At 44.7% G+C, this 25,562-nt stretch overlaps 1 protein-coding gene across 5 annotated transcripts in view; it reads right to left on the bottom strand.

Annotated features, from left to right (window-relative positions):
• The window catches only part of SUPT6H (SPT6 homolog, histone chaperone and transcription elongation factor), a 36,431-nt gene extending 10,955 nt beyond the window's left edge, over positions 1–25,476 (bottom strand). The window contains exons 1-27 of one of the 5 annotated variants that reach the window (XM_037494867.2): positions 25,179–25,476; positions 24,859–24,975; positions 20,197–20,272; positions 15,023–15,167; positions 14,103–14,261; positions 13,938–14,014; positions 13,424–13,616; positions 13,098–13,182; positions 12,211–12,484; positions 11,730–11,831; positions 11,375–11,491; positions 10,948–11,037; positions 10,617–10,759; positions 8,742–8,890; positions 8,495–8,593; positions 7,873–8,002; positions 7,637–7,787; positions 7,305–7,459; positions 6,920–7,115; positions 6,358–6,497; positions 6,141–6,258; positions 4,036–4,112; positions 3,696–3,831; positions 3,260–3,397; positions 3,014–3,181; positions 1,414–1,541; positions 85–292 (exon numbers count right to left, since the gene is read on the bottom strand). In XM_037494867.2, the coding sequence (XP_037350764.1) occupies positions 85–292; positions 1,414–1,541; positions 3,014–3,181; positions 3,260–3,397; positions 3,696–3,831; positions 4,036–4,112; positions 6,141–6,258; positions 6,358–6,497; positions 6,920–7,115; positions 7,305–7,459; positions 7,637–7,787; positions 7,873–8,002; positions 8,495–8,593; positions 8,742–8,890; positions 10,617–10,759; positions 10,948–11,037; positions 11,375–11,491; positions 11,730–11,831; positions 12,211–12,484; positions 13,098–13,182; positions 13,424–13,616; positions 13,938–14,014; positions 14,103–14,261; positions 15,023–15,131 (3,342 nt within the window). In that variant the 5' untranslated portion in view covers positions 15,132–15,167; positions 20,197–20,272; positions 24,859–24,975; positions 25,179–25,476. The remainder of the gene's footprint in view (positions 1–84; positions 293–1,413; positions 1,542–3,013; positions 3,182–3,259; positions 3,398–3,695; positions 3,832–4,035; positions 4,113–6,140; positions 6,259–6,357; positions 6,498–6,919; positions 7,116–7,304; positions 7,460–7,636; positions 7,788–7,872; positions 8,003–8,494; positions 8,594–8,741; positions 8,891–10,616; positions 10,760–10,947; positions 11,038–11,374; positions 11,492–11,729; positions 11,832–12,210; positions 12,485–13,097; positions 13,183–13,423; positions 13,617–13,937; positions 14,015–14,102; positions 14,262–15,022; positions 15,168–20,196; positions 20,273–24,858; positions 24,976–25,178) is intronic. The other 4 variants (XM_037494865.2, XM_037494866.2, XM_037494864.2 and 1 more) reach the window with 4 other exon arrangements.
• Between the last annotated feature and the right edge of the window lie 86 nt (positions 25,477–25,562).

Raw genomic sequence — 25,562 nt, 5'->3', positions numbered from 1 at the left:
CTCTAGAGACATGCTGCCTGTGTCTTCTCCCTTCTAAGCCACTAGGGATGGCTTCTGTGCCAGGCCTTTTACACTGTCACCCACCTGCCTCTCCAGTTCTTCTGCAAAGGCATCAAGGTCTAGGTCCTTGAGTCTCTCTGGGTTTTCTAAGATCTCTTCAAGGGCTCCTGCAGGGTTGGCATCCTCAGCTGATTCATCATATTCCAGAGCATCCACTGCCATTTTCCTGGCCCATTCGTAGGTCTCTGGATGGACTCGGGAGCCATCAAGGACTTCAATGTATGAGTCAGTGCTAGAGGAAAGGCAGAAAAGGGGCAGGATATAGAACGAGATACTTCTGGTAACAACCCAACTGTTCACCAATGGGGAACTAGTTAAATAAATTAGGGTACTTCCATACAATGGAATACCATACAGTCAATTAAAAAGAATGACGTAGATCTACGTGTGCTGACATGGAAAGATGGCCACGATATATTGATAAGTGAAAAATGCACTGCAAAACACTATGAATCATATGATCCCATTTTTTGTAGTAAATGGGTAGTTAGTAAATGCATAGCAAAAAATAAAATTTAAAAAAGTTGTAGTATACATCAAATTGTTATGGTAGTTATCTCTGGGGGGTGGGATTATGGGGGACACTTCCACTTTCTGCATAATATTTCTGTATGTTGAATTTTATATCATGAATGTATGAGTCTTATAATAAAACAAGCAGGGGGGAAAAGACCTTTGAGAATTTGCTGACAGCTATTTTCCCCCATAAAGCCTTCCCAGGCTGGTCTTGCCCGTGCACTCACATGGACCTATGTTATTCGTGGAGTGTTACAGCAAAGCTGGGTGGAAAATGAAGTTTTAGAACTTGAAGCCTATTTCCCCACTGATTTCCATTACTGAATGAGCAGCTATGTGCCCGTGGAAAAGATCCTCCAAAGACTGAGTTGATAACTTCTGGAGAGGAAGAGGTCAATAGTGAAGTGCAAAGTTGAAGTGAATATAACTTTCTCTCAATAACATCATCTCAAAACATATTAAAAATCTTTCCCCCTTCCTATCTCCTTATACCCCACATTTCTTTTCTCATTACTCCCACTATTCCCACCCTTACCTTGCCACAACAAACCAAAGTAACAGAAAAAAGTTTTTTCTTATTGAATGAAGTCTTGTGTTTTCTGCCCTAAATGTTTAAACTAAGTTGGTTCTTTTTCTCACACAAAAAAGCTTTGCAGAGTTGAACTGATCTTTTCCATAGGTCAGAGGCTCTTGACCAAATAAAGGTTCCTTCATTTTACTTTAAAACATTTCCTAATTTAAATAGTTTGTGGCCCTTTGAGACAGCCCTAATCCCCTGAATCCCAAAGTGAAACCTAAGGAAAATTCCTCTTGGCCCACCCAGGCAGAGGGTATCACCTGTCCCCCAGGGAGGCCGTGTCGATCTTAAGGAAGCCAGCACAATTCATGAAGACTTTGGGACCCATGTGGCACATGGTGACCAGCTGGGTCCGGCTCTCGAGTCTGGTGTTGTTCTGCTTCAGGATCTAGGGGAGAGGCCTGGAGTGAGTCAAAGCAGTAGGAAGTCCCCACATTCCAGCCTGCTTTCAGATTTCTGGAAAGCCTTCCATGATGGAAACTCTGGTACCAGGCCCCAATATCTAATTGAGTACTACACCATACTTTCTGGATCTAAAAATTATTATTATTAAATATTTATTTATTTATTTATACAAGCACTGGGTACAGTCAGAAGTGTGGGAGGGTGACAGAATTCACCAGAGCCAGAGCAGAGAAGAGAACAGGCAGACTGATGAGGTACACTGCTGAGGGGAGCAGCGGGCAGCAGGAGAGGACTGCGCGCCATGTGGGACCCTCTCCTGGCGGCCGGGGATCGAACCAGTGCTGCAGAGGTTGCGGGCAGCTTTGCAACCCAGCGCTCAACCACTGCGCCACCGGGGAGGCCCTAAAAATTATTTTTAATAAACTATACATGTTTACCAAAAATAACTATACCTAATACTGAGCTTAAAAGTTAATGATAAAATGGACATTGAAGTACCCACCATACATGCTAAGAAAAAGAATATGGGGGGCCTCCCCGGTGGCGCAGCGGTTGAGCGCTGGGTTGCAAAGCTGCCCGCGGCCTCTGCAGCACTGGTTCGATCCCCGGCTGCTCCCCAGCCACCGGAGGAGGGTCCCACATGGCGCGCAGACCTCTCCTGCCGCCCGCTGCTCCCCTCAGCAGTGTACTTCGGTCCTTCTGCCTGCTCTGCTCCCTGCTCTGGCTCTGGTGACTTCTCTCACCCTCCCGCGCTTCTGACTGTACCCAGTGCATGTATAAACAAACAAACAAACAAATAAATAAATTAAAAAAACATGCCTCTATAAAAAAAAAAAAAAAAAGAATATTGGGGCCTCCCTGGTGGCGCAAGGGGTTAAGCAGCACTATGAAGCAATCTGCAGTCACTGCAGCATGAGTTCGATCCCCAGCTAGGGAGCTACCCACATGGCACAGCGGGCCTCTCCTGTCTCGCCCGCTGCCTGCTCCCCTCATCAGTGTATTTCAGTCTATCTGCCTGTTTTGCTCCCCACTCTGTCTCTGGTGAATCCTCTCACCCCTCCCCACCCCGTACACCCCAGTTCTTGTATGCATAAATAAAAACTAAAAAAAAAGGAAAAAGTATTATCGATACTTTTGACAATCCTTGTATGACCCCTCTCTGATTGGAATCCTTTCTCTTCCTGAAGTTTCTGTCTAGCATCCTCTCATTCTTCTTCATCTGTTTAAATCATGGCGTAAGGCTATCTTTACCATGAGCCTCAGACAGTACAATAGTGAAAAGCATAGCTGCCACAACCTGAGTCTGAAGTCTAACTTTAACTCTCACTGGCTGGATGACTCTGCACAAGCCACTTTACCTCTCTGACCCTGGACATTTTGTCAAATCACACTGACATAATGTAAAGGCTCAATGAAATGAAAATTTTTCTTATTTCTGATTCAACCCGATCCTACCTTCAAGAGATGGGTCCCTTTTCGAGGTCCTAGACCACAGACATATTGGATTAAGGCCTGGCTGTAAGGGTGGGCAATGGCACGATTGACATCAACCCCAACCTCATTGACTCGGTTGATAAATTCACAGTACAAGGCGTTGAGCAGCTCCTCTTTCACCACGTGTTCCTGTTAACATATAGCAGGCAGGGATAAGGTTACTGTGCCATTATGCCCACTTAGGACTGCCTGTCAAATACTACTTACCTGCAAGGGGTGAAACTTGAGACACAGGATGTCTTCATCAGAGCTGCACACCTGGGCAAACTCAATCAAAGGATCCTGTATACGTCGGGCCAGGGAGACGGCCTGTCTCAACACTGGAGGGTAATCCCGGAACTCTGCCTAGGGTCAAACAAGGGTCAACAGGGCCATAAAGTCTCCTCAGCTCCAACATCAGGAGGAAACCCAACTCTTTAAGCTTAAGTCACCTTCTGGTCTCCTCTGGGTCCCTTTTTCTGGGAATAATAAAATCTCTGGGGCTCCCAATCTGAACCATGACTGGCAAAATGGAGAACCTGGGCAAGGTAAGTGCACAGGTGCAGTCCTGTGCCCCTGTTAACCCTTTTCCCCTAGGATTTTTCCTAGGATTTTTCCCTAGGATTGATAGCTCTCCTAGTGGGAGGTGGGGCTCCAGCATTACCTCTGATTTCTTGCTGTTCATGTAGAGAATGGCCAACTCATTGTCAACTAGCTCCACGCCAATAGAGGAAAGCTGTTGGCCTTGGTCCAGATCATGCACAATGCGCTTCACATCCTCAATCAACATCTGGGCGTCCCTGGAGGGATGGGGGGTCATGGTGGTCAGGGCTATTTCGGGATAGCTTCTCAGGGATGTACAGTCTCATGGCTGGGATGGGGACTGGGGGTAGGGGTATTATTGAGGCTTCACACAGGGACATGCCCGCTTTTACAAACACCAGCTGAACAATAAGGGATGATGACTTAAAAACAGGCCTCGTGCAATGCCCTGGTGTTCTTACCTGTTTTCTCCTGCGATTGTCACCACATGAGGCTTTTTGTTCAGAAGAAATTTCTTTAGGGTATCCATGTCTTGAGTCTGGGTTGAAAGAAAACTGAAGTTGAATGGGTCTGTTGCTCCCTAAGTAGCTCGAGACCTGATGACTGATGAGACCGGAGACTAATAAAAGTTAGGGTATCTGGTCCAAGTAATACTTGTAGCCAGATCTGAAGAAAGAACTCTTAAGGAAAACATTCTTTTTTTTATTGTGAATCAAGATTGGTCTGCCTGTAATAGCCACCGGTTCTGGTTTGATCATGTAAAACAAAAAAATGGTCCCTATGCTCTTTTCAGCGAGGGTCCTTCAAAAAGGCTAACGTAGCCAAAGACTTCTTTAGCTTAAAGATGCTTAATTAGGTTTTACTACAATTCTTTTTTTTTTTTTTTAATACAAGAACTGGGGTGTAGGTCAGAGGCGCGGGAGGGCAAGAGAACTACCAGATATATAGCAGGGAGCAAAACAGGCAGACGGACAGAAAACACTGCTGAGGGGAGCAGTGAGCGAGATAGGAGAGGTCTGCCGTGCCCTGTGGGCATCTCCCTGGCTGGCCAGGAATTGAACCAGTGCTGCAGAGGCTACGGACAGCCCCTGCGCCAGTGGGGAGGCCCCTTACTATATTCTTTATGACACAATTTCCAGTGCTTCACACAACTGGATGTCCTTCTATAGTTTGTTGATGTCTATTTCATTTCTGGTGTTAACGTCTGCTGAAAACTAGAGTATAATAAAGTGAGGGAGACAATAGTGTTACAAAAGAACAGAGCATGGCACATAATTAAGATAAGTCATTTGCATATTGAGGCCACAGGAAAGTTCTCACTGGTGACATCCCATTAAGTTCCTGAACCTCCACATTATGCTGTCACTTTCCTCCTTCCTAGAAATTCTGCATGTCACTCCCTTGGTAATTTCATAAGTAGGATTCTATCCCTCTGTGCTCCCCCAAATCCAGCAGGGTTATGTAAAGGTGGCCTTCTGCATAAAAATGCCTCGTAGAGCCCGTCTTTAAACAGGATCCTCCGAGTTAGACATGATCATCACACTTTGTCTAAATAAATAAATACTAACCAAGGGGGGCCTTCCTGGTGGCACACGGGGTTAAGACACAACCTATGAAGCTGTCCGCTGCCATTACTGCACAAGTTCGATCCCGGCCAGGGAGCAACCCACATGGTGTAGCAGACCTCTCCTGACTTGCCCGCTGCTCCCCTCAAAAGTGTATTTCAGTCAATCTGCCTGTTGTTTCCCTTTCTGTCTCTGGTGAATCCTCTCACCCTCCACACCTCTGGCCTGTACCCCAGTTCTTGTATGCATAAATAAATAAATCTTTAAAAAAAAAGTATCAGGCTAAAAAAAATACTGAACAAAGGGACAATGTTTGAATATTACACATCTGTTAATATTTCAAAGATCATACTTGGTTATGGTTTACTAAACATACTTGTGTCACTTTTAACATAAGCCACTGCCTAGTAGTTAGGATAATCCTGATCTCCATATTGAGATTTATCTTTCTTAAAAAAAAAAGAAAAAAAAAAAAAAGCAATCAATTTTTAAAACTCAGGTAACATTGGTTTATGACACTAAATGTAATTTAGGACATAGTTTCATGCGTTTTGTTTTTTAGTAGTTGTTAAAAAATACTTTTTGGAATGGGGCTCTCACAACAAAATTGGGAGATTCCATTAAAAAAATCAGAATTATACATGAGATGAATCCAAATTCCTCTTTCCTCAGAGAGAGAGACACTGAAAGGCTACCACAGAAAAGATTGGCTTAATGCCTCTGTGGCTTTCAGCTCCTGGAACAGGCTGACCCAAATGCTGGTAAGAACAGAGGCAGTAATGGCACTTCCCAGAAGGACACAGGCTTAGGAACTGACCCCAAGCCAGATGTCAGTTCTGCACCAGAACTTGAGTGCCATCTACTGCCCCTGGAAGTGAGACTAGGGGGGTTAGTAACTAGGTCAGAGATAATAAGGGTCTTGTTGAGATCATAAACATATCACTCGCCCCATCCCCTTGAACTATAAGATGTATGCCCAGTAACCCGTCACAGCTGCTTGCCTTCTTTTCTCGTTCTTCCTCTCTCCATGCAGTACGCCGTTTGGTAAAATGGGGCAGCCGGAGGAAGTCTGTCACTTCTCCTTCACCGTTGACCAGGGCACAGAACACAGGGTGATCTCTGACAGTTGTACAGAAAAAGAATAGTACAATAATCAGCAATGAGAGGATATAGATGAGATTAGATTAGGAAGACAGGCAGGCAGAAACAGGTAATTACCTGGCAGAGGAGAAAGCGATGCCAAGGACTCGGATGCCCTTCCCTTGGTTCTCATCCATAAAATCATCATCTTCCTCTACTTGTTGATCTGGCCGGTACGGTGCCACCCTCAGCCAGTAGTAGAGCTTTCGACTACAGGCCTGGGGAGGAAATAGCACTCTATGACCATCAGACTCACCTAGTGTGTTAAGGAAACAGACACAGGCACACGTATGTGTAAAGGTTGTATTCACATGTGCACACTGTAAGCCCTGGTAGGCTTACAACCTGAAGGTGTAGTGTACTTTGGTTTTGGAATCAGAAGAGTACACAGAGGATAGCAATTAAAGAAAAGGTATATAGATTGGGGTGGTGTGGAGTGGGAGGGAAGAGGCACAGAAAAGTGGGGAGGTCTTGGTATCACCAAGGCCATGTCTCGTGCCTTTTCAGAACGTGCTCTGCTGCCTGCGGTGCTTCTCCACTGAGAATCAGATTACTCAAAAAACCCCAATAAGAGTGGGTTCCTTCACTCTCAGTCTAGTTGGGGTAAGCAACAGGACTGAAATCATGAGGTTGTCCTCACCTTTATCACATACTCTTTGGCTTCAGCCATCAGCTTGTGCTTGAGTTCCTTGGCCATCTGCACATAGAGGAACTGCTGCAACGCTCGCTCAATGGCCATGGTGCGCTGCCGGTTCCACTCTTGCACCTGGTGGCTGAACTCATCTCGGTAGTAAAACTGTTTGATCTCTTCAAAATATGTCTGATCATTGCCATAGCTGAGGAGAGACAACACTAGTGTCAGGGATGGAGAAAAGGTGACACCTAGATGTGACTACTGTGGGGGAAGCAGGGACAATGGCTTGCTCAATTGTGAAATGTGGTTCATATTCTTGTGAGACTTCTGCCTCCAGCAGACGCCGCATCAGGTCCTCCCAAAAGAGCTCCCAGCCCAGAGCTTTGCTTACCCTTCTACTCCCTTCATATCTATGCTGATGTCAATGGTGAGCAGGCCTTCATCTTCAGCCAGGCATATCTTGAGAAACTGGTCATCCCTTAGTTCTTTGACAGGCTTATTCTTTAAGTACTTGAAAGAATAAGCGTAGTGGGCTTCGTCCACATCCTGTACACACCAAGAAGGAATCATCAGCTTACACAGAGGTGGGGCTTGATTCTGGGAGAAAAGTCCACTGCTCTGCTCTGAGGCAGATAACTCAGCTAGGCATACAGGCAAGAAACTCAGTTGAATCAGATAGAGAAATGGGCCACATGTTGGATGAAAGCCCATCACCCAGCTCACCTTTCTACCTTTCTTGGTGGGGGTTATATTTAGCTTGGCTCTCTCTTGAAAAGTCTGCCTCAGCACCTGCCGGACAAGGGGTTCTCGGGCAATCTGCAAGGCTACCATGTAGCGGGCACCTTCTAGCACAGCTTCTGGTGTAGGGAACTGGCTGTGGGGAAAATGGGGGAGCTGCAGGATGAGGGTGTCTTTGCCTTCAGGATCCTCCTCCTGCCAACCACCAACTGCAGTCCTACCTGCAAATATAATCCTTGGCCAATTCCAATGGCTCTGCAGGAAACTGCTCTGTTTCATGCCGCTGGTAGCTGTCCCGGAGATTTTCCCCAAATTGCTCAGGAGTAAGCCCAAACTTTTTGGCCAGGCCATCTAAAGGAAACCGGAGAGTGAAAGGTAAGGCAACAGCTGGGCCAACAAATCTCTCAGCTCCGAGTCTGAAGCAGTAATCAGGGTACTATACTTTAAGGGGGGTCATGGAGGAGCAGGACCAAGATGTCCTATAGAACAACGAAATTACCTTAAATACCTGGTGGGCTATTATATGAGTCAGATGATTCAGATATTTTCCATGTAATTTCTGTGCTCAAAAACTATGGTGAAAACCACAGCATAATAAAAGAACTTTGCCAAGATAGGCTAGATTCTCTTTTTTTAATCATGTGACTTTCCTGTTCCTTTAGGAATTTAGGGATAAGCTAGCCCACTATTGTGGGAGGGTGTGGGTCATAAGAACGTGGTTAGAATGGTACTGGCAATTTACTCAGCTGTCCTTTAAGTCCTCTTCCCGCCCACAAGGGACTACCAGGCATCTCCCTTTGCTCAAGGTTAGAATGCCCTGGTCATTAGAAAGCCAGTTGTTACCTAGCCCAGCACTCTGGCAGATGGTGTACATGTCTCGCCGTGAAGCCTGCTTGAGCTCTGGCCCCCTCTGCTCCTCATCTTCTGCCTCCTCACCTTCACCTGAGAAGAAAACACAAGTTAGTGCTCTAGTTTCTAGTCACTCTGATTTAGATCTGATATATGGAGAAGCCCCAAAGGGCATATCCCGGGGCATCCCTGGAGGTGCCACAAACATCAAGTCTCCTTAGTTTTCTCTTCCAGCACTCACCTTCCTCATCTCCCTCTTCCCTGACACGCTTCAGCTTCTTTCGACTGGCCTTGGCAGCATTTTGCATCTTGGGGATATCACGACCATAATAAAGCAAGAAATGGTTGTAGACATCTTTCAGCTCATCCATTGACTGTACATCCTTGAGCCTGGAGGGAAGGAATATAAGACCTCAAATGTCACCAGAGAAGAGTGTAACCTAGTTCTGCTATAAGAAAACCAATTCTCACGAGGCGAGATCCCAACTAGAATGGGTAGATGTACCCCGCAATTATTAGACACATAGAACAGCCCAGACCATGACTTGATTATCCTCTAAACAGAAATGGCAGTCGACATTTGTTAGAAGTGAAAACAAAAAGGGAGATGCAACTTAGGCAGCATATCTCTAGCAAAGTTCCAAGTCCTTGACACAGGTCGTGTTCCTCCTGCTCCTCTTTCCACACCCCACCCTGATTCTAGGCTCACCAGCTACTTTCTCATAATTGTAGCCTTATCTACATGGAATAAATGTACAAATCAGCAAACAAGAACATTCAGTCCTCTTGGCTTATTGGCAAATAAATCAGTGTCTTTTATATACCGAAACAGATATCATGAATTTGTCAGAAAAATCCCATTGGATGTATTAACAAATTGTTTTTTTTCGGGGGATGGGGGGAGGTGAGGCCAATTTTATTTACAAATAAGTTTTGGAACAGCCCATGAGAAGGGGGTCTATGGGCCCACCCTTGGAAAGAAAGGCCTTCATGGAGGGTAAGGCCCTCAATGGTGAGAGAACAGTGTGAGTAAGCACAGAGAGTGGCATGACGCTTGTCCTGCACTCAGCAGGTACTGGGAGAGCCTGGAGTGATGAGTGAACAGCTTTCTCAGGCAAGGGGCTGTTCTGTTTGTTTTTGCATTTGCTTTTGTTACTCACTTTTGTTAAAGTGATTCCAACAATACACATCAGTCCTGCACAGATAACACTGTCCAGCTGCAGGCCTTTCAGGTCACATCAGAAGAGACTTTTTTTTTTAAAGATTTTTATCTATCTATTTATTTATTTATTTGTATATACACACACATACACACACACACAAACACTGGGTACAGTCAGAAGCGCGGGAGGGTGAGAGAATTCACCAGAGCCAGAGCGGGGAGCAGAGCAGGCAGAAGGACCGAAGCACACTGCTGAGGGGAGCAGCGGGCTGCAGGAGAGGTCTGCACGCCATGTGGGACCCTCCTCCGGTGGCCGGGAAGCAGCCCGGGATAGAACCGGTGCTGCAGAGGCTGTGGGCAGCTTCGCAACCCAGCGCTCAACCGCTGCGCCAACAGGGAGGCCCAGAAGAGACTTTTTTTTAAACTTATCATTATTGTTTTTTTTTTTAATAGCTTTGAGCTTATTTATTTATTTATTTATTTTTATACAAGAGCTGGGGCACAGGCCAGCGGCATGGGAGGGTGAGAGGATTCACCAGAGACAGAGCGGAGAGTAGAACAGGCAGGCGACCAAAATACATTGCTGAGGGGAGCAGCGGGCATGACAGGAGAGGTCTGCTGTGCCATGTGGGAATCTCCCTGACCGGGCAGGAATCAAACACACACTGCAGAGGCTGTGGACAGCTTTACAGCGCTGTGCTCAACCTGCTGCATCACTGGCGAGGTCCTACTTTTATTTATTTATGCATACAAGAAGTGGGGTGTAGGAAAGAGATGCGGGGTGGGGTAGGGTGAGAGGATTCACCAGAGACAGTGTGGGGAGCAGAACAGGTGGATTGACTGAAATACACTGCTGAGGGGAGCAGCAGGCCAGACAGGAGAGGTCTGCTGCGCCAAGTGGGTTAGTTTTGATCTGAGGGCTCACTCTTTTGGAATAAACCCTGATATCCTTACCTCTCCATGTCAGTGGTGTCCAGAGCACGGATGCCATCAGCGAGAGGTTTATCAGGGTCAGCAGAAATTTGTTCATACTGATAAGCCTGCATCTTCTCAAATAGTCGTGTTAGGTTCTCTTTGCGGATCCTCAGCTGGGTCCACTAGGACAGGGCAGGATAGGAGAGAGGACTGGTATTCAGCCTTAGAGATCCAAGGCTGTCTGTTCCTTACCCTGGGAAAGCTTGAAAGGATTGAGGGTGTTGCACTGCCACTTGGTATGTATAGGATGGCCTGGCAGTGGTGGCGCCCAATCCAGCCCACTGTTCTTGGGAACATGGATCCACATTACCTTTTCATCCCACTGCCACACCCTCCACAGGTCATTGATGTGTAACTCAGGCTCGACGTATTCTTTTCGGTAGAAGGCAATAAAAGGCACCTAGGGTGGCAAGGAGATTGTAGTCAACCAGAGAAAAGATGCAAGGATCCACTTTGCCGGAGGGGTAAGCAGCTCCAGGAAATTCTATAGTCAGAAGCTTAGCCTTCCTCATAGGCCCATCTAGGATATATGCTGTCCCCTACAGGGGAAGATACTGCTGCAGACAAGTTAGCATTGTTCTCTTGATCACTAGTGTCTCTCTTTTGGTCTCACACTTCAAGTCAAGTGAGCACTGCTGAGGACAGAAGGGGGCTCCCCACCTGACTTAGGTAGCTAGCCTTTTCTTTGTCCCCTCGCTGAATTTTAACCAATGGGCCACTGGAACTTGAGGAGCTACCTCAAAATGCTGATTTCGCATGAAGCCCAGGGCCTCTTTGATCTTCTGAATTGTGCTGGGCCCTTTTCGGCTGAAGCTACTGCTTGGCTGCCCTCGGTCCAGGTAATCACAACTTTCCTATGGTAAAAAGAAAAAAGAAACAGCAACACCACTGTTACTTGTTTTGTCTTACACACAACACTGCTTCATGTTACAGGATATACTTTCAGCTGAAATCTAGAAAGATTTTTGTCACACACTTGCACACATACAGTTCTGTACTAAACATACAGATACTTAGGGCAGGGTCAAGCAACTTCTCATTTTGATGACGTAGTTTCCGTTTCATGTCGAAACATAAAGATCTTTTAGGTACCTGCAAAGAAATGGTTGGTGTAGCAAAGGCATTCCTGTAGATCCAGTCAGCTTCTTCTTCTAGTTCATCATCTTCAGCCCCCTTGACTGGGATGGAGCGAAGCTGTGGGGGACAGGAAAATAGAATGAGACTTTGTTTCATATCACATATAGGAAAACACATACAATACTTCTGGACAAAAATGTGTTTCCCAGGCACAGTATCTTAACATTCATCAGAACAGCATCCAGAGCATCCTCCTGGCTAGAAATGGGCATATCACAGACTTTCTAAAGAGACATTTCAATACCCATAAGCAGTGCTAGAGGCAATCTTTCCTCCTTGATGAGCTGGATGCCTTGTAACCACGGTCAGATGGGGTTCAAAGCCAACTTCCTAGATATGCTTTTTGTCAGATTGTTGCTATACTGTTTCCCCACTATAACCCCAGTAGTAAGGGCGCTGAGGGCAGGTGATGGCAGGTGGGTTGCTGGTTTCTTACCTGGAACCTCTCAGGCAGGTCAGTGGCTCGGATTTCATTGTCCTGATCTGTGAGGTGGCTGCTTTCCAGCTCACTGGGCTCATACATCTCAAAGATGCTCCTACGACTCACACGTTTCTTGGTGGTCTTCTTGGGGCGCACTCGGATTTCACCCTCAGCTTCATCATCCTCATACTCATATTCTTCCTCCAGTTCTTCATCATACTCATTGTACTTCTCAAATTCGTCATAGTCAAAGTCTACACCAAAAATCTCCTGGGCTTCTTGCAGTGCCCTGTGGGTGAGAGCAAGGTGCAGTGGGCTCAGATTCTGGTGAGAAAAGAAATACAGCCCCTACTTATCCTTTACTTGACTCAAGGGAACTAAGGTTAAGAGGAAGGTAAATAAAGGAAATGTATTCACCATGGAATAAGGACTTAGCTGGGGGATTGTTGTGGGAAAACTTATTTATTAGAGGATAAAAAGTCCATTTTGGCACATTCAGTGACAGGGATCAAACAGCACAGAGCAGATGGGTTCATATCCTGCTTGGTGGATCCATCTTCCACATTTTAATATTCCCTTAGAGCAAAAGCTTTCTTCTAACAAAATTATACTCAGAATATGTAAGTGAATAAATAGGGAACTACAGGTAGGAGAGGAAGGCTGGAAGTTTGTCGAAGTATGACTCCACCTCACACCAACAGAGGAACTAGCCTGCAGAGAGTGCTCTCAGGGCTTCTAGGAGCAGTCTGAAACCACTGCCTCATAAAGGTTATTTGAGGCAGGGAGGCAAAATGGTTGAGAGTTGGGAATATCCTATTTTTGGCAGAGCTCTCTGACCTCCTTCTTCTTCCTGACTAACTCCACTCAGTCTTTAGCACCACCCTATTTCAGACCCCACTCACGCATCTGTGTATCCAGGAAGTTTTTTCCGCCACTTAGGTTTTTTCAGAGGCTGTCCATCATCATCCACAATGAAGTCGTCAATGTCTGGGTAGGGAAGGGAGGGGTCAGTGTTCAGAAGCAGTGGATGAGCCAAGACTAAATAAATTCAGTTTCTACTGTGTGAGTGGCCAGTGATTAAAAAAAAAGTAGGGAGATTCCCCAAAAGGAACTTCCTGTGTCAAATGCCAGGAGCTGCAACTGAAGAATGGTTTCCCACCCTACATCTAGTTACCGGGATATTCTCACACTCACCCAAACACTGGCTTCCCTGTCTGATGCCACATACCTGACTCTTCATCATCTTCCTCCTCCTCCTCTGGAGGAGCCAGGGGAGCTTCCACAGCCTCTTGCCCTTCTTCCCCTTCCCCATCTTGAAAGATTTCCTCTGCAATAGCCTCTTTTTCATGTTCCTCCTTGCCATATTCCTCCTCATCATCGTCCTCGTCATCTGACATTTTTTTGACACGACGATACTTTTGCTAAGGGTGCGAAAAACTTACCTTGTCAGGGCCTGAGGGGACAGGCATTAAGGACACCTGCTTTCCACTCTCCCACCTTCCTACCAGTTACCCCGATCAAGGAATAAGGGAAAGAGCATGTGGAGTGAAGCTTCAGCCTCAAGTCCCACCAATGATACTCTGGTCTTTCTCTAATAGGTACCCAGATTTGGGATCTAAAGCTAGCTTGGACAGAACAGTGAAACTGAGCAACTTTCTTTTCTCTGATGTCCCTCAAACTGTTCTGAATTTCAAGGACTTTTTTCTTCACCTCCAGTGACAGCAATAATGAATGACACTTACTCCTCTTTTCACTTTGACACCCAAATTCTCTTCAATGAGGTCAAAATCATCATCCTCCAGGCGGTCGTCAAAAGATGCTAGAGAAATAAAAATGTTACCCATGGTTATCCTTCTCCACTGCAACTTCCACCCCAGTCTCACTTGACCTGAGGAGACACCACTCACTGCGTTTTCTCTTCTTATGGCCAACGTCATCTTCCGAATCGCCAGAATCACTACCCTCATCCTCCTCCCCTTCATCTTCGTCATCGTCGTCATTGATAAAGCCTTTCAGGTTGCCTTGCTCATCCTGATCATCTAGGTTCTCCTCCTCTTCCTCCTCATCTGGAAAGCAAACATGTCTGAGGCACGGAGTTGGGAAACAAACTGGGGTTAGGGCAGGGTCACTAGATGAACTGAGATTTCCTTTTTGCTCTGAGCCTAGCAACCTGGCTGCTATGTTAACTCCTCTGCCTCACCTAAATGTGCAAAAACATGATCACTGACATAGAGCAGCTGTATGTGGAGAGGAAGGTCTTCTTTTATAATAACAATCTGTCTTTAGGATGATTTTCCTTTGGCTCTTTACCATCATTACCGGAGGCTTTACAGCCACCAATAACCGTTGTTTTCCTCTGAGTTTATAAACTCAGCAGCTATATTCCTTCTTTCACCCATAATTGTTGTTTTGATAAAACTTCTATTTCCCTTCCTGCTTTTAAGGCTATTTCATGGCTCTATTCTGTTGACAATGGTTGGGTTTGGCCAGAGAAATATGAAACTAGCGTTATAAATACCAACATTCCTAGGTCTCTAAAAGACCAAAAAGATTACATAGGTACTTACTCATTGGTTTACTGACTCTCCCCCTCCCACTAATGTTAACTCTATGATAGCTGGGTTTTATTTTGTATTTCTAATTCTAGGCACAGAGCATACAGCAGACACATGCTCAGTAAATATTTTTTATGAATGACTGAAAATTCTCAAGCTGGTACCTCAGGTGTGATTAAATCCTGGACTCAGTCTGAGCCTCTCATTAGCAAGAATCTAACCATCCAAAGATTAGCAACAGCAGGGAGAAGCTCGAGGCTGGAACCCCTTACCATCATCCTCCTCTTCCACAAATTTCTTGGTGACTCGGGGCACCACCTCGCCGTCATCGTTGTATTCTTCCTCAGATTCCTCTGCCTCACTTTCCACAAAATCAGACATTGCTGCAGCTTCTCACAGTCTGTCTGAAGACCACTACTAGGGAAGGAAAAGGGAGGAGGATCAAAATGACATACATAATTTAAACCTTCCCACAACAGCCTTTCAGCCACTGCTCTGTCCACTCAGTCATTTCCACATGGAAAGGAGAGAGTTAAGAATCATATGGCTCCATTTCTTCCATTTGCTATTCCTCCCAGGTTGCTCCTCTCATGTCTATCTTTAAGAAAGGCGATTAGGGCTCCACCTACTACATGGCAGAACAGAGAGGTTGGACCACCCTCTCCCTTAAAAACAATCAAAATAAGTATTTACTCATAGGAAGATCCAGATGCCCCGTCCTAGCTAGGGAGTCAAAGAACTCCCCCAAGGAAATTTTGAACTAAGGTATCTTGTAAGCCCTAGCAGGACAAGTCTATGCCACAGGGTGGGAGAGAAAATGGTGAGGAAGAGGGTCCTGCTACACTGATGATGTTTTAGGGATCCAATGGACTGTGGCAGTGCAGGGCATTCTCTAAAATAAAAAAAGTTAGTGCACTTAGACTTCCAGTCACTAAGAAAGAGACTTGGTGGGACTGCTTAATTTTTGGAGGCAGGATACAGCAGATCCTTGATTATATTTTTATTCATTATCATTTCATTATGTTAATGAGAAAAAAAATCTATATCTGTGGGAGAATCGTGCGTGGAGTTTGCACATTCTCCCCAGGTCTTCCAGTACTCTAATTTCCTCCCACATTTCAAAGATGTGCATGTGAGGTTCCCTGGAATGTGTCAGTTGTCTCAGTCAGAGAGTGTGACAGTGTACCTTGTGATGGATGGGTGTCCTGTTCAAAGTTGGATCCTATCTTGCACCCTGAACTGCTGGAATAGGTTCTGGTTACCTTCAACCCTGAACTAGAATAAACAGGTTGAAACAAGAATGAAAAAATATAGGCCTCCCCTGGTGGTGCAGCAGTTGAGCGATGGGCTGCGAAGCTGCCTGCAGCCTCTGCAGCGCCAGTTGGATCCCTGGCCGCCAGCGAAGGTTCCACATGGCGTGCAGACCTCTCCTGCTGCGCCCGCTGCTCCCCTTAGCAGTGTACTTCGTCAGTCTGCCTGTTCTGTTCCCTGCTCTGGCTCTGGTTAATTCTCTCACCCTCCCGTGCTTCTGACTGTACCCAGTGCTTGTATAAATAAATAAATAAATCTTAAAAAGAAAAAAAAAAAAAAAAGGCAATTACATTTGACTTCTCTATCTATACCATCTCTCTTTCCCAGAGAGTTTTATCTCACCATTTGGAGACAGGAATGGCATATAAAGGGAAAAATAAAATTAGTGTAGGAATAATTATATAGATGGCAATATTGTAGCAGTGAGATTATGTGACTCATTGCTAGGAAGTGTGGGAAATAGTAAGTGCCAACTTAATGATAGGTATTTTCACATACAATAAGCTACTAGGAGAGTGAAAATTTTTTTTCAACAGATTAAACAACTCTATCATTTAACTTCCAGGTAAAAATAGATAACCTTGAAAATCAAACGTAAAGATTGCTCAGCTTAAGAGTAGAGATCAAATCCTGCTCCCATAATCAAGGAGGTATATAAACTAAAATTATTGAATGTAGCGGAGTATCAGTTTCTTTCTTCATTTGAAAAGCAGTAACAGCACTTCCTATCTTGAAAACATTACAAGACACAGTAAAAAGAACCTCATTTACTGTTTTAATATGTGTTAACTGAGTTTGAATTTGAATTCTAATTTTCCTTAGCATTCTACAATTTTATACACCTAGCAACCCAACATTATCTTCGACTTCCCTGCTTTTCAGACCCATCAAAAATCTAGAAATGGGGCCTCCCTGGTGGTGCAAGGGGTCAAGCATAGCACTATGAAGCTGTCTGCAGCCTCTGCAGCATGAGTTTGACCCCCTCAGCTGGCCAGGGAGCTACCCAGATGGCACAGCAGACCTCTCCTGGCTTGCCCGCTGCTCCCGTCAGCAGTGCATTTCAGTGAATCTGCCTGTTCTGCTCCCCACTCTGTCTCTGGTGAATCCGCTCACCCCCTGGCTTGTACCCCAGTTCTTGTATGCATAAATAAATAAATCTTTAAAAAAAAATCTGGAAATGGCAGTGGGATGCCCAGAACCAGAAGGAGAGCCATCCCTCTTTTCTCTCACAGCTGTACACAGGCGTTTTCCAGAGGTTACGCTATATGCAATATTTTCCTGGGCCTCAAGCAGGATTTAAGAAAACAGCACACAGCACACAAATCATAACATCAAAATCCTATTCTAGAATCCTGAAGTTGGCTGCTGACTCAAGTATCACTCTTCACCCTGAGTTATTGTCTGCTGTGTATATGCCCATTTTCCCCACTTAGAGATAAATTTCTGGAAGACAGAGACCACATCCAATCAAAAGGCTAATAAAAACCATGAAAACATAAATGGCAATATGAGAGCTATTACAAGGCACTCTGTGATTCTGTACCAGATAAGCTACCTCCTTTTAGGTGCTCTGTACAAAACAGGAGTTGTTAAGTATATGTTAAATACATTATGTACATTTTCATTTTGTTGCCATTTCCCAGTTAAACATGGGACAGGAGAGAAGAGGATGGCTAATGGCTACCTAAAATGAGGTAAGCTCTAGAAGGTATCTGGGATTCTGATTCTCCTGAAAATTACCTTACTGATGTCAACTGATAACACAAACACTGAACTTGAAGAAAAAAAATGAAGGTACTGAGTTTTGGTGGAAAGAGTGGTGCTCTGATGTGGTTTTATGTTCAATTTTAGGCTGAGGTTTCAGAAGCCAATCTTTTCAAAGTTTATTAAACGCCTACCATGTAGGCATCACACTCTTAGGACCTGGAGATCTGAAGAAAAGCAGATTATTTACTTTCAAGGAGTTGACCGTTTAGCACAGGGAAAGATGAAAACAAGGATTACAAAATAAATTTCTATATTTTATGTACAGAGCAGGAAGAGAACTGGAAGCAACATTTACACAAAACCTAACTAAAACTAAAGTGGGTAGTTTAAGCAATTAAAAAAAAAAAAAAGTACCCTGGGGACCTCCCTGGTGGTGCAAGGGGTTACGCAGCACTGTGAAGCTATTTGCAGCCACTGCAGCACAAATTAGATCCCCGCCCAGGAAGCTAACCCACATAGTGCAGACCTCTCCTGTCTTGCCTGCTGCTCCTCCCTCAGCAGTGTTTTTCAGTACATCCGCCTGTTCTGCTCCCCACTCTGTCTCTGGTGAATCCTCTCACCCACCACACCTCTGGCCTGCACCCCAGCTCTTGTATGCGTAAATAAACAAGTCTTAAAAAAAAAAAGTACCCTAAGGAATAACGTATAGGGCCTCCCCTGGTGGCGCAGGCAGTTGGGCGCTGCGCTGTGAAGCTGTCCGCAGCCTCTGAAGCACTGGTTTGATCCCGGCCGGCCGGCGAGGGTCCCACATGGTGTGGCAGACCTCTCCTGTCTTGCCTGCTGCTCCCCTCAGCAGTGTATTTCATCAGTCTGCCTGTTCTGTTCCCCGCTCTGTCTCTGGTGAATCCTCTCACCCTCCCACGCATCTGGCCTGTACCCAGGTTCTTATATAAAATAAATAAATAAATCTTTTTAAAAAAGAGAGAAAAAGAAAAGGAATAATGTATAATATATTGTGCACCTATCAAACTTCACTTCAATAGTCTACAAACCTCCACACTATCCTGAGCTATAGCACAGTTCTCGCTCCATCAACAAAGGAGGAAAAACAGAGATGAAGCCACTTGTTGAAAGAGACAACTGACAACTGTACGAGCTGAGATCTGAGTTACGGTCTGTCTGATTCCAAAATCACAACTGCTTCTACTACAGCAATACTTCTCAAAGCACGGTCCAGGGGCCATTCCTCCTTTCTCTTACGGCTGTACAGAGGTGTTTTCCAGAGGTTATGCTGTATGTTGCATCACAACAATATGAATGCAGAAGCAGATGAGAATCTCGTAAGGTTGAGATTTGCCAAACAAACCAAACCAAAAACAAGATTTGCCAACAACAAAGTAAAATATGCTACTCTTCTCACTAGTTTTTTTTTTTTTTAAGATTTATTCATTTATGCAAACAAGAACTGGGGTGTAGGCCAGAGGTGCAGGAGGTGAGAGGATTCTCCAGACAGAGTGGGGAGCAGAACAGGTGGATCCACTGAAATACACTGCTGAGGGGAGCAGTGGGTGAGACAGGAGAGGTCTGCTGTGCCATGTGGGCCAGCAATAGCTTGGCAGAGCTGTGTCTTTAACCCCTGTGTCACAAGATAGGCCCCACTAGTTTTTCTTGAGGACTGTAGTTACTTTTCATAAAAAGTTAATTTTATTTATATTAAAATGTCATGGGCCTGGGATCTCCCTGGTGGCACAAGGGATTACATCTCAGCACTATCAAGCTATTGGCAGCCACTCTAGCATGAGTTCGATCTCCAGCCAGGGAGCTGACCCACATGGTGCAGCAGACCTCTCCTGTCTCACCTGCTACTCCCCTCAGCAGTGTATTTCAGTAGATCTGCCTTTCCTGCTCCCCACTCTGTCTCTGGTGAATCTTACCCTGCACTTTTAGCCTGTACCCCAGTTCTTGTATGCATAAATAATTCTTAAAAAAAATGTATAAATCTGATAAACTTGTATAAACATAACTCACATAAAGGAAATATCTGGAATCATTATTTTTAAAGTGTAAAAGGGCCCAGAAATCAAGAAGTTTGAAAGCAACTCTACTATGTCTCTCTTGGGGTTATAGTGATGCCCGCCCCTCAAGATCGATATCCTCAAGGCCATTTAGCTTTGCCAAAAGTGAGTATTTAAAACTTCTGTCAATTAAATGAGGAGTTCTAATTTTAATGTTGATACTGCTCTTCCCACCTTTGAACTAAGCCATTAAAAATGCATTTGGGTACAGCAACCCCCACATATAGCCTGCTTTAATTAGGCTATCAGACCCACAAATTCGGTCTTTTAAGGCCTCAACATCTTCACAGAAATGCCAGCTCTTGCAGACCAGATGCCCAACAGCCTACTTTACAAAGAAACAGCCAGCCTACCTGATGGGAACAACAGCTTTCTTCTGTCCCAGGGGCAGCTGGTGCTCTGTGCTGTATGTAGCTCGCCTCTCATTCCCTGGGTTAGCAATAAAATGCACACTGTGTTATAGCTGGGGAATGCCTCCAATCCAGCTCAAGGCTGCCAAAACTACAAGTTAAAAAGATGTACGCCAGAAGCAATTCTGACTTGCTATAACCTGTGGGAGCTAGATGTAGAGAGGCTGTTGCTGAGGTTGGCAAACCCAACTATTCCAGAACAAAACCATCGTTTACAAGATTATTATTAACACATGAAATCTGAGATGAGCCTGATAAAGTGTTTTTAGTACTTATTTTTAAAAAGTTTCCCCATATTCAGACTTTAAGTTAAATTTGCTAGTGAACAGGTCTAGAAAGGGAGTGGGCTGGTGAATGGAGAAAGTTCTTCAGGCAGAAACACAGCTGCTGCGCAAGATGTGGTTCAAAGGAAGAGGCTGGCGGTTACCATGACATTCTCCAGAAGAGGAATGGAACTGGGATCAGATTGCCACAGGGGAGGTGCTTCGCAGTCCCTCCCTTTGAACAAAATGATGTAGGAGGCAATTAAAAGGAGACCAGAGCAAAAAAAGTAAGGTCTGTTAATTCCCTCCACTGGTAGCTTCAATTAACATGTACTGTTTTGCTGTTGTTTTTCAAGGGTCAAGCTGTGTGGGATTTGGGTACACAAAAATGAATGACATGCTTTTTACCCTGGTGAAGTTCACAACCCATCTCAAAAAACTTATAAAGTATGGCAAAGCACAATAAATGTTCTATTACAGTTACATACCAGGACTATGGGAACAATATGAAGAGAAGCTACAGAATGCCTCATAAAAGGTTATGCCTCAGTTGAGAAGAGTTAAACAACAGTCTGGAAAAAGGCAGCATGAGCAAAGGCTTAGGTTTGAAAGGACCTAGTCGTTTGGGGAATTGCCCCAGAATCTAATGTGGAGTTTAATTACAAGACATTTGGTACTCTATGAGCCTAGAACTATCCAAAGGTGTTCAGGAGCGACTACCCAATTTGGAATCCCAAAACTAAAAAAGTTAAATAAATAGAAGTACTCAGCATCCACTTAAGATAATTTCTTTTAAATCTGGGATTAAGAGGTCTTATTGAAAAATCCTAATCACAAGAAATCAAGATGCTAGAAATATAGAAAAAGTTAATTATTTTACCAATCACTTTAACATGCAAAATATATAACAAGAACTAAGTCTTAGAATCTTAATGCCAGGGTATAAAAAGCATTATTATTAATAATGGTTAATATAATAAGTACTTCTAAAGTACTTATTACATTCTCTGAGAGATAAGGATGTTTATTTCCTTCTTAGCACTTACAGTAAGGTGCTAAGACAAAAAAGGAAGCAACGGAAACACAGCTGGTTGTTGTATAACATATCTCAATGTTTCATTATAACATTGATGAGAAAAAGAAATCCCAGTCAACTTAGAAATAAAGACGTTATTCAAGATCTGGCTTCATTATATTCTGTTTTCACTCAAAGTTGCAATAACCTATCAACATCAATGACTTACTCTATGCAACCAGATCTAGCATCCGCAACACAGGGAGGGAGTAACCGTTATTGAATGTTGTGCCATATACAATGGGCAATATATAGTTCCTGCTCTAGCAATATATAGTTCTGCTCTAGCAGAGGGCCAGATATACCACTGTAGCACAAAAGCAGACATAGATAATATATTAGTGAATGGGAGTAGTCTAATTTGGCCCCGGAGCCTTAGTTTGGTGATCTCTGATTTAGAAGTACAGAAGGTCTTTGAAGATGACAAAGGTACCACGGGAGCCTGCCATAGGAGATCTCATTTGGTTTTGAGGCACTGACCTTAAAGATATTAAGAGAGAAGAGGAATCAGCTAAGTGGAAGAGCTGGCATGGGGAGTGGTGATCTTAGAGACGAGCACTCCCAGCACAAAGGCCAGGGAGCTCTGTGGCAGAAAACAGCAAGGGTTAGTTTGACTGGGGAAGAGAGAGGTGTTCATGATAAGTTGGAGGTGAAGTCATACGAATCTTTGTAGGACAAGTTAAGGATTTGAACTCCATCCCAAAGGTGCTGGGAAGCCACTGCCATTGCAGGGTTTTAAACATAGAATTGACTTCATTTACTTGCTAATTCAATAAATATTTAATGAGTGCCTACTACATGCTAGGCATGTATGAACAAAGTCCTTGCTCCGAGGATACCTGAATACTCGTACTGGATACAGGCCATAAACAAAACAAACCTTGCTATAGTGCTAAGAAGGAAATAAACATCCCTACCTCTCAGAGAGTGAGTTTAGACTGACAAGAATGGCCTGGTATGAGTTAGGTAGGATATGGTATGCAAAGCAAGGGAAAGGGGTTGCTGGTAGAAAGCTAGGTAGAAATTTGGCATAAGGTAGGTGATGTCCTAAAGTCAGGGTGACCAGGGAGTGGTGAAGGTAGCAGAATGTGAGAGGGAGGAAAGGTGCATTCAAATTGGGCCACAAGGGCCATGGAAGGTAACTAGAGCATTTAAGGAAGGAAAATGACACAATCTGATTTGATTTGATCTTGCTACATGGAAAATGGACACGAGGAGAATCTGACTGGAAGCACGGAAAACACAGGCTACTATACTGTGGTAGCCTAGGTCAAAGCTAATGGTGGCTTAGGACAAGGTGGAAGCAGTGGAGACTGAGATAAGACAGATCTAAAATATACTTGAGTGACAGAACTTACTGAAAGATTTGGGGGAGAGAGTAGTAAGGGAGAATACTACAAGATGATTCTCAGAGGTCAGACTTTGATAACCAAGTTGATGACAGTACCAGTTAGTGAGATGGACAAGACCAGATTTGGACGATGGGAAAACCCAAAATTTGTTATGTTGGTTTTAGGGTGTCCAAGACATCCAAAAGAAGCTACTGAACAGGTATTCTGATGTTTGATTCTGGAACACAGACGAGAGGAGGCCGGGCTATAAATTTAAATTTGGGAGTTGACCATTTACTGATGGTATTTTAAAGCCATGGACTGGATCACTTAAAGGAAACATGCAGGGCCTCCCTGGAGGCTCAAGGGGTTAAGATGCAAACTATGAAGCTATCTGCAGCCTCTGCAGAACGAGTTCGATCCCCAGCCAGGGAGCTACCCACATGGCTCAGCAGACCTCTCCTGTCTTGCCTGCTTCTCCCCTCAGCAGTGTATTTCTGTCAATCCTCCTGTTCTGTTCCCCACTATGTCTCTGGTGAATCCTCTCACCCCCCCGCACCTCTGGCCTGTACCCCAGTTCTTCTATGCATAAATAAGAAACAAATCTTCAAAAAAAATATAAAGGGAACATGCAGAAAACCAAGGATTACATCCCAAAAGTAATTCAACCTTTAGATGAAGGTAGAGAGCAAAATACTAGCAAAGGTGACCAAGGAACAGAGATATGAAGAAAATCCAGGAGGTATCAATGAAGTCAAAAGAGAGTTTCAAAGGAAGGAGTAAACTGCTAAATATTGCAGAGGCTGAGGAAGATGAGAACAAAGTATCCACAGGAATGGACTTGACAAAAGCATTATCAAAGGAGTGATCAGAACAGAGGCAACAAACTGGTGCAGCCTAAAGAATGAATCAAAGTTGAGAAAGCTGAGTTGGCACAGGTAGAAATCTATGGAAAAAAAATTTTTCTAGAAAGTAGAACCTAAGGAAGGGGGATTTGGAAGATACCAGAACATAATTTGTATGTTGATGAGAATAGATTTTTAAGGAGACAAAACAGGATTTGGTGACTGATATTACTGGGGGACAATGGAAACAAAGAATCCGAGGATTTTACACAGGATTCTGACTGTACAATCTTACCGAAACCATCAACAGTTGTTAGGGCAAATTTGTCTCCAAAAACCATATTTCCACCAGACTAGGTAAATTTCCTTCATGGGAAGGTCTACTGAGTGAGAACTGTAAAATGCAACTGAGCCTCTCTAGGTTCCACCATTTCCTGATGTGTTTAATCTCTTGAAGAGGTTTAAATCTTTTAGGGAGTAACAATACCAAGCTAATCTAACCTGGTAGTCACACAAGCAAAACTGGGTAAGAATGGACTTAAACTGGCTGAAGAGACATAAGTCATAGAAAATGACTCTAAATTCAATGTTGATGGGATAGCAATCGCACTTTTGTAAACAACACACTGGTAACTTAAAAAATGTTAACTGTAAGATAAGCAACAGAACTAAGTTTTCTGAAGAAATCAAATTCAATATTGTTTATACTCTCCGTGTTCATTAATGGCACAGGTACAATTTACTATTTCCTTACTACTTTGGATATTATAGTGAATTTCCATGGATATATTTTCAGAGCGCTTAGGCCTCCTCGTAAAGAAAAATATTACTTCTTGCAACAACCCAGGTAAATGAAGAGTTCCAGCTGGTTCAGGGGAGTGCTAGGAAAGGCAGAAATTGGAAGAATATAGTTTTGACTTAATGGCCTATTCTGATGTTTGTGGTAGGCGTTTGATGGATGTAGCAATCTACAAAAAGTTCGAATTTGACAATATGGGAAAAGCTGGAATCTGACATCGTCCTCTAGCCTCAAGGGAGAGCTACTGAAAGTTCCATAGGTCTCATATCCCCACAAGAAATAATTCGATCACCTGATCCTGACTCAGAAGCCCCAAGTCCCTTCCATTCGCGTGGCCCAGTTTTCAGGAGCTGCGAGGACGGGATCCTAGGAAGCTTGCTGATACAATATGACGCCCAATTCACTGGCTCTGAGTGGCAAAGGGTCAGGAAAAGCCTTGAATCTCTGAGCAACTACCCTGCTTTCCTCCTCCCTCACAGAACAGGGAAGGCCGCCCCCTCCTTCTTCCCGCATACGGCTCCCCAGTGCCTCTTCCCTTACGGGACCAGGCCCTTGGAGCCTGGTGCCCCACCCGGCCCATTCGAAGAACACGCCCCCCAGCCCCAACTTTACCTGCCGGATGCCCGTCGCTTCTCCGGTGCGCTAAGCCCCCACCGAGGAAAATGGAGTCGTCGAACCGAGACTGGGAAAGGATAGTCCGAACCCACCGCACGGTCCCTCCGCCGCCAGGGCCGCCGCTGCTGCGTCAAACGTGCTACGTCACTTCCGGCTCCCTGTCACCGGGAGTGGCGGATCATTTCTTGGTCTCTTCGCCTACGCGGTCCTCAGGGTTTTGTCGGGGCGGGCGGGGGTGCGGACACTGGCCGATGCGGGTCCGAAGGCAGCCGTCACAGAGTCCCGCGAGCCGAGCGAAGGGAGCGGAAGCGGCCCGGCTAGCCGGTTCCTCAGGCCGCTCTAGCCAATAGGAACCATAAAGACCAGGCTAGGGCGGCTTCC

Source organism: Talpa occidentalis, unplaced genomic scaffold, assembly GCF_014898055.3.
Source record: "Talpa occidentalis isolate TD23 unplaced genomic scaffold, MPIMG_talOcc4v2.1 talOcc4.7, whole genome shotgun sequence".
Taxonomy (NCBI): domain Eukaryota; kingdom Metazoa; phylum Chordata; class Mammalia; order Eulipotyphla; family Talpidae; genus Talpa; species Talpa occidentalis.
Note: the sequence above shows the minus strand (reverse complement) of the source record. Positions and strands in the feature narration are given on the sequence as shown.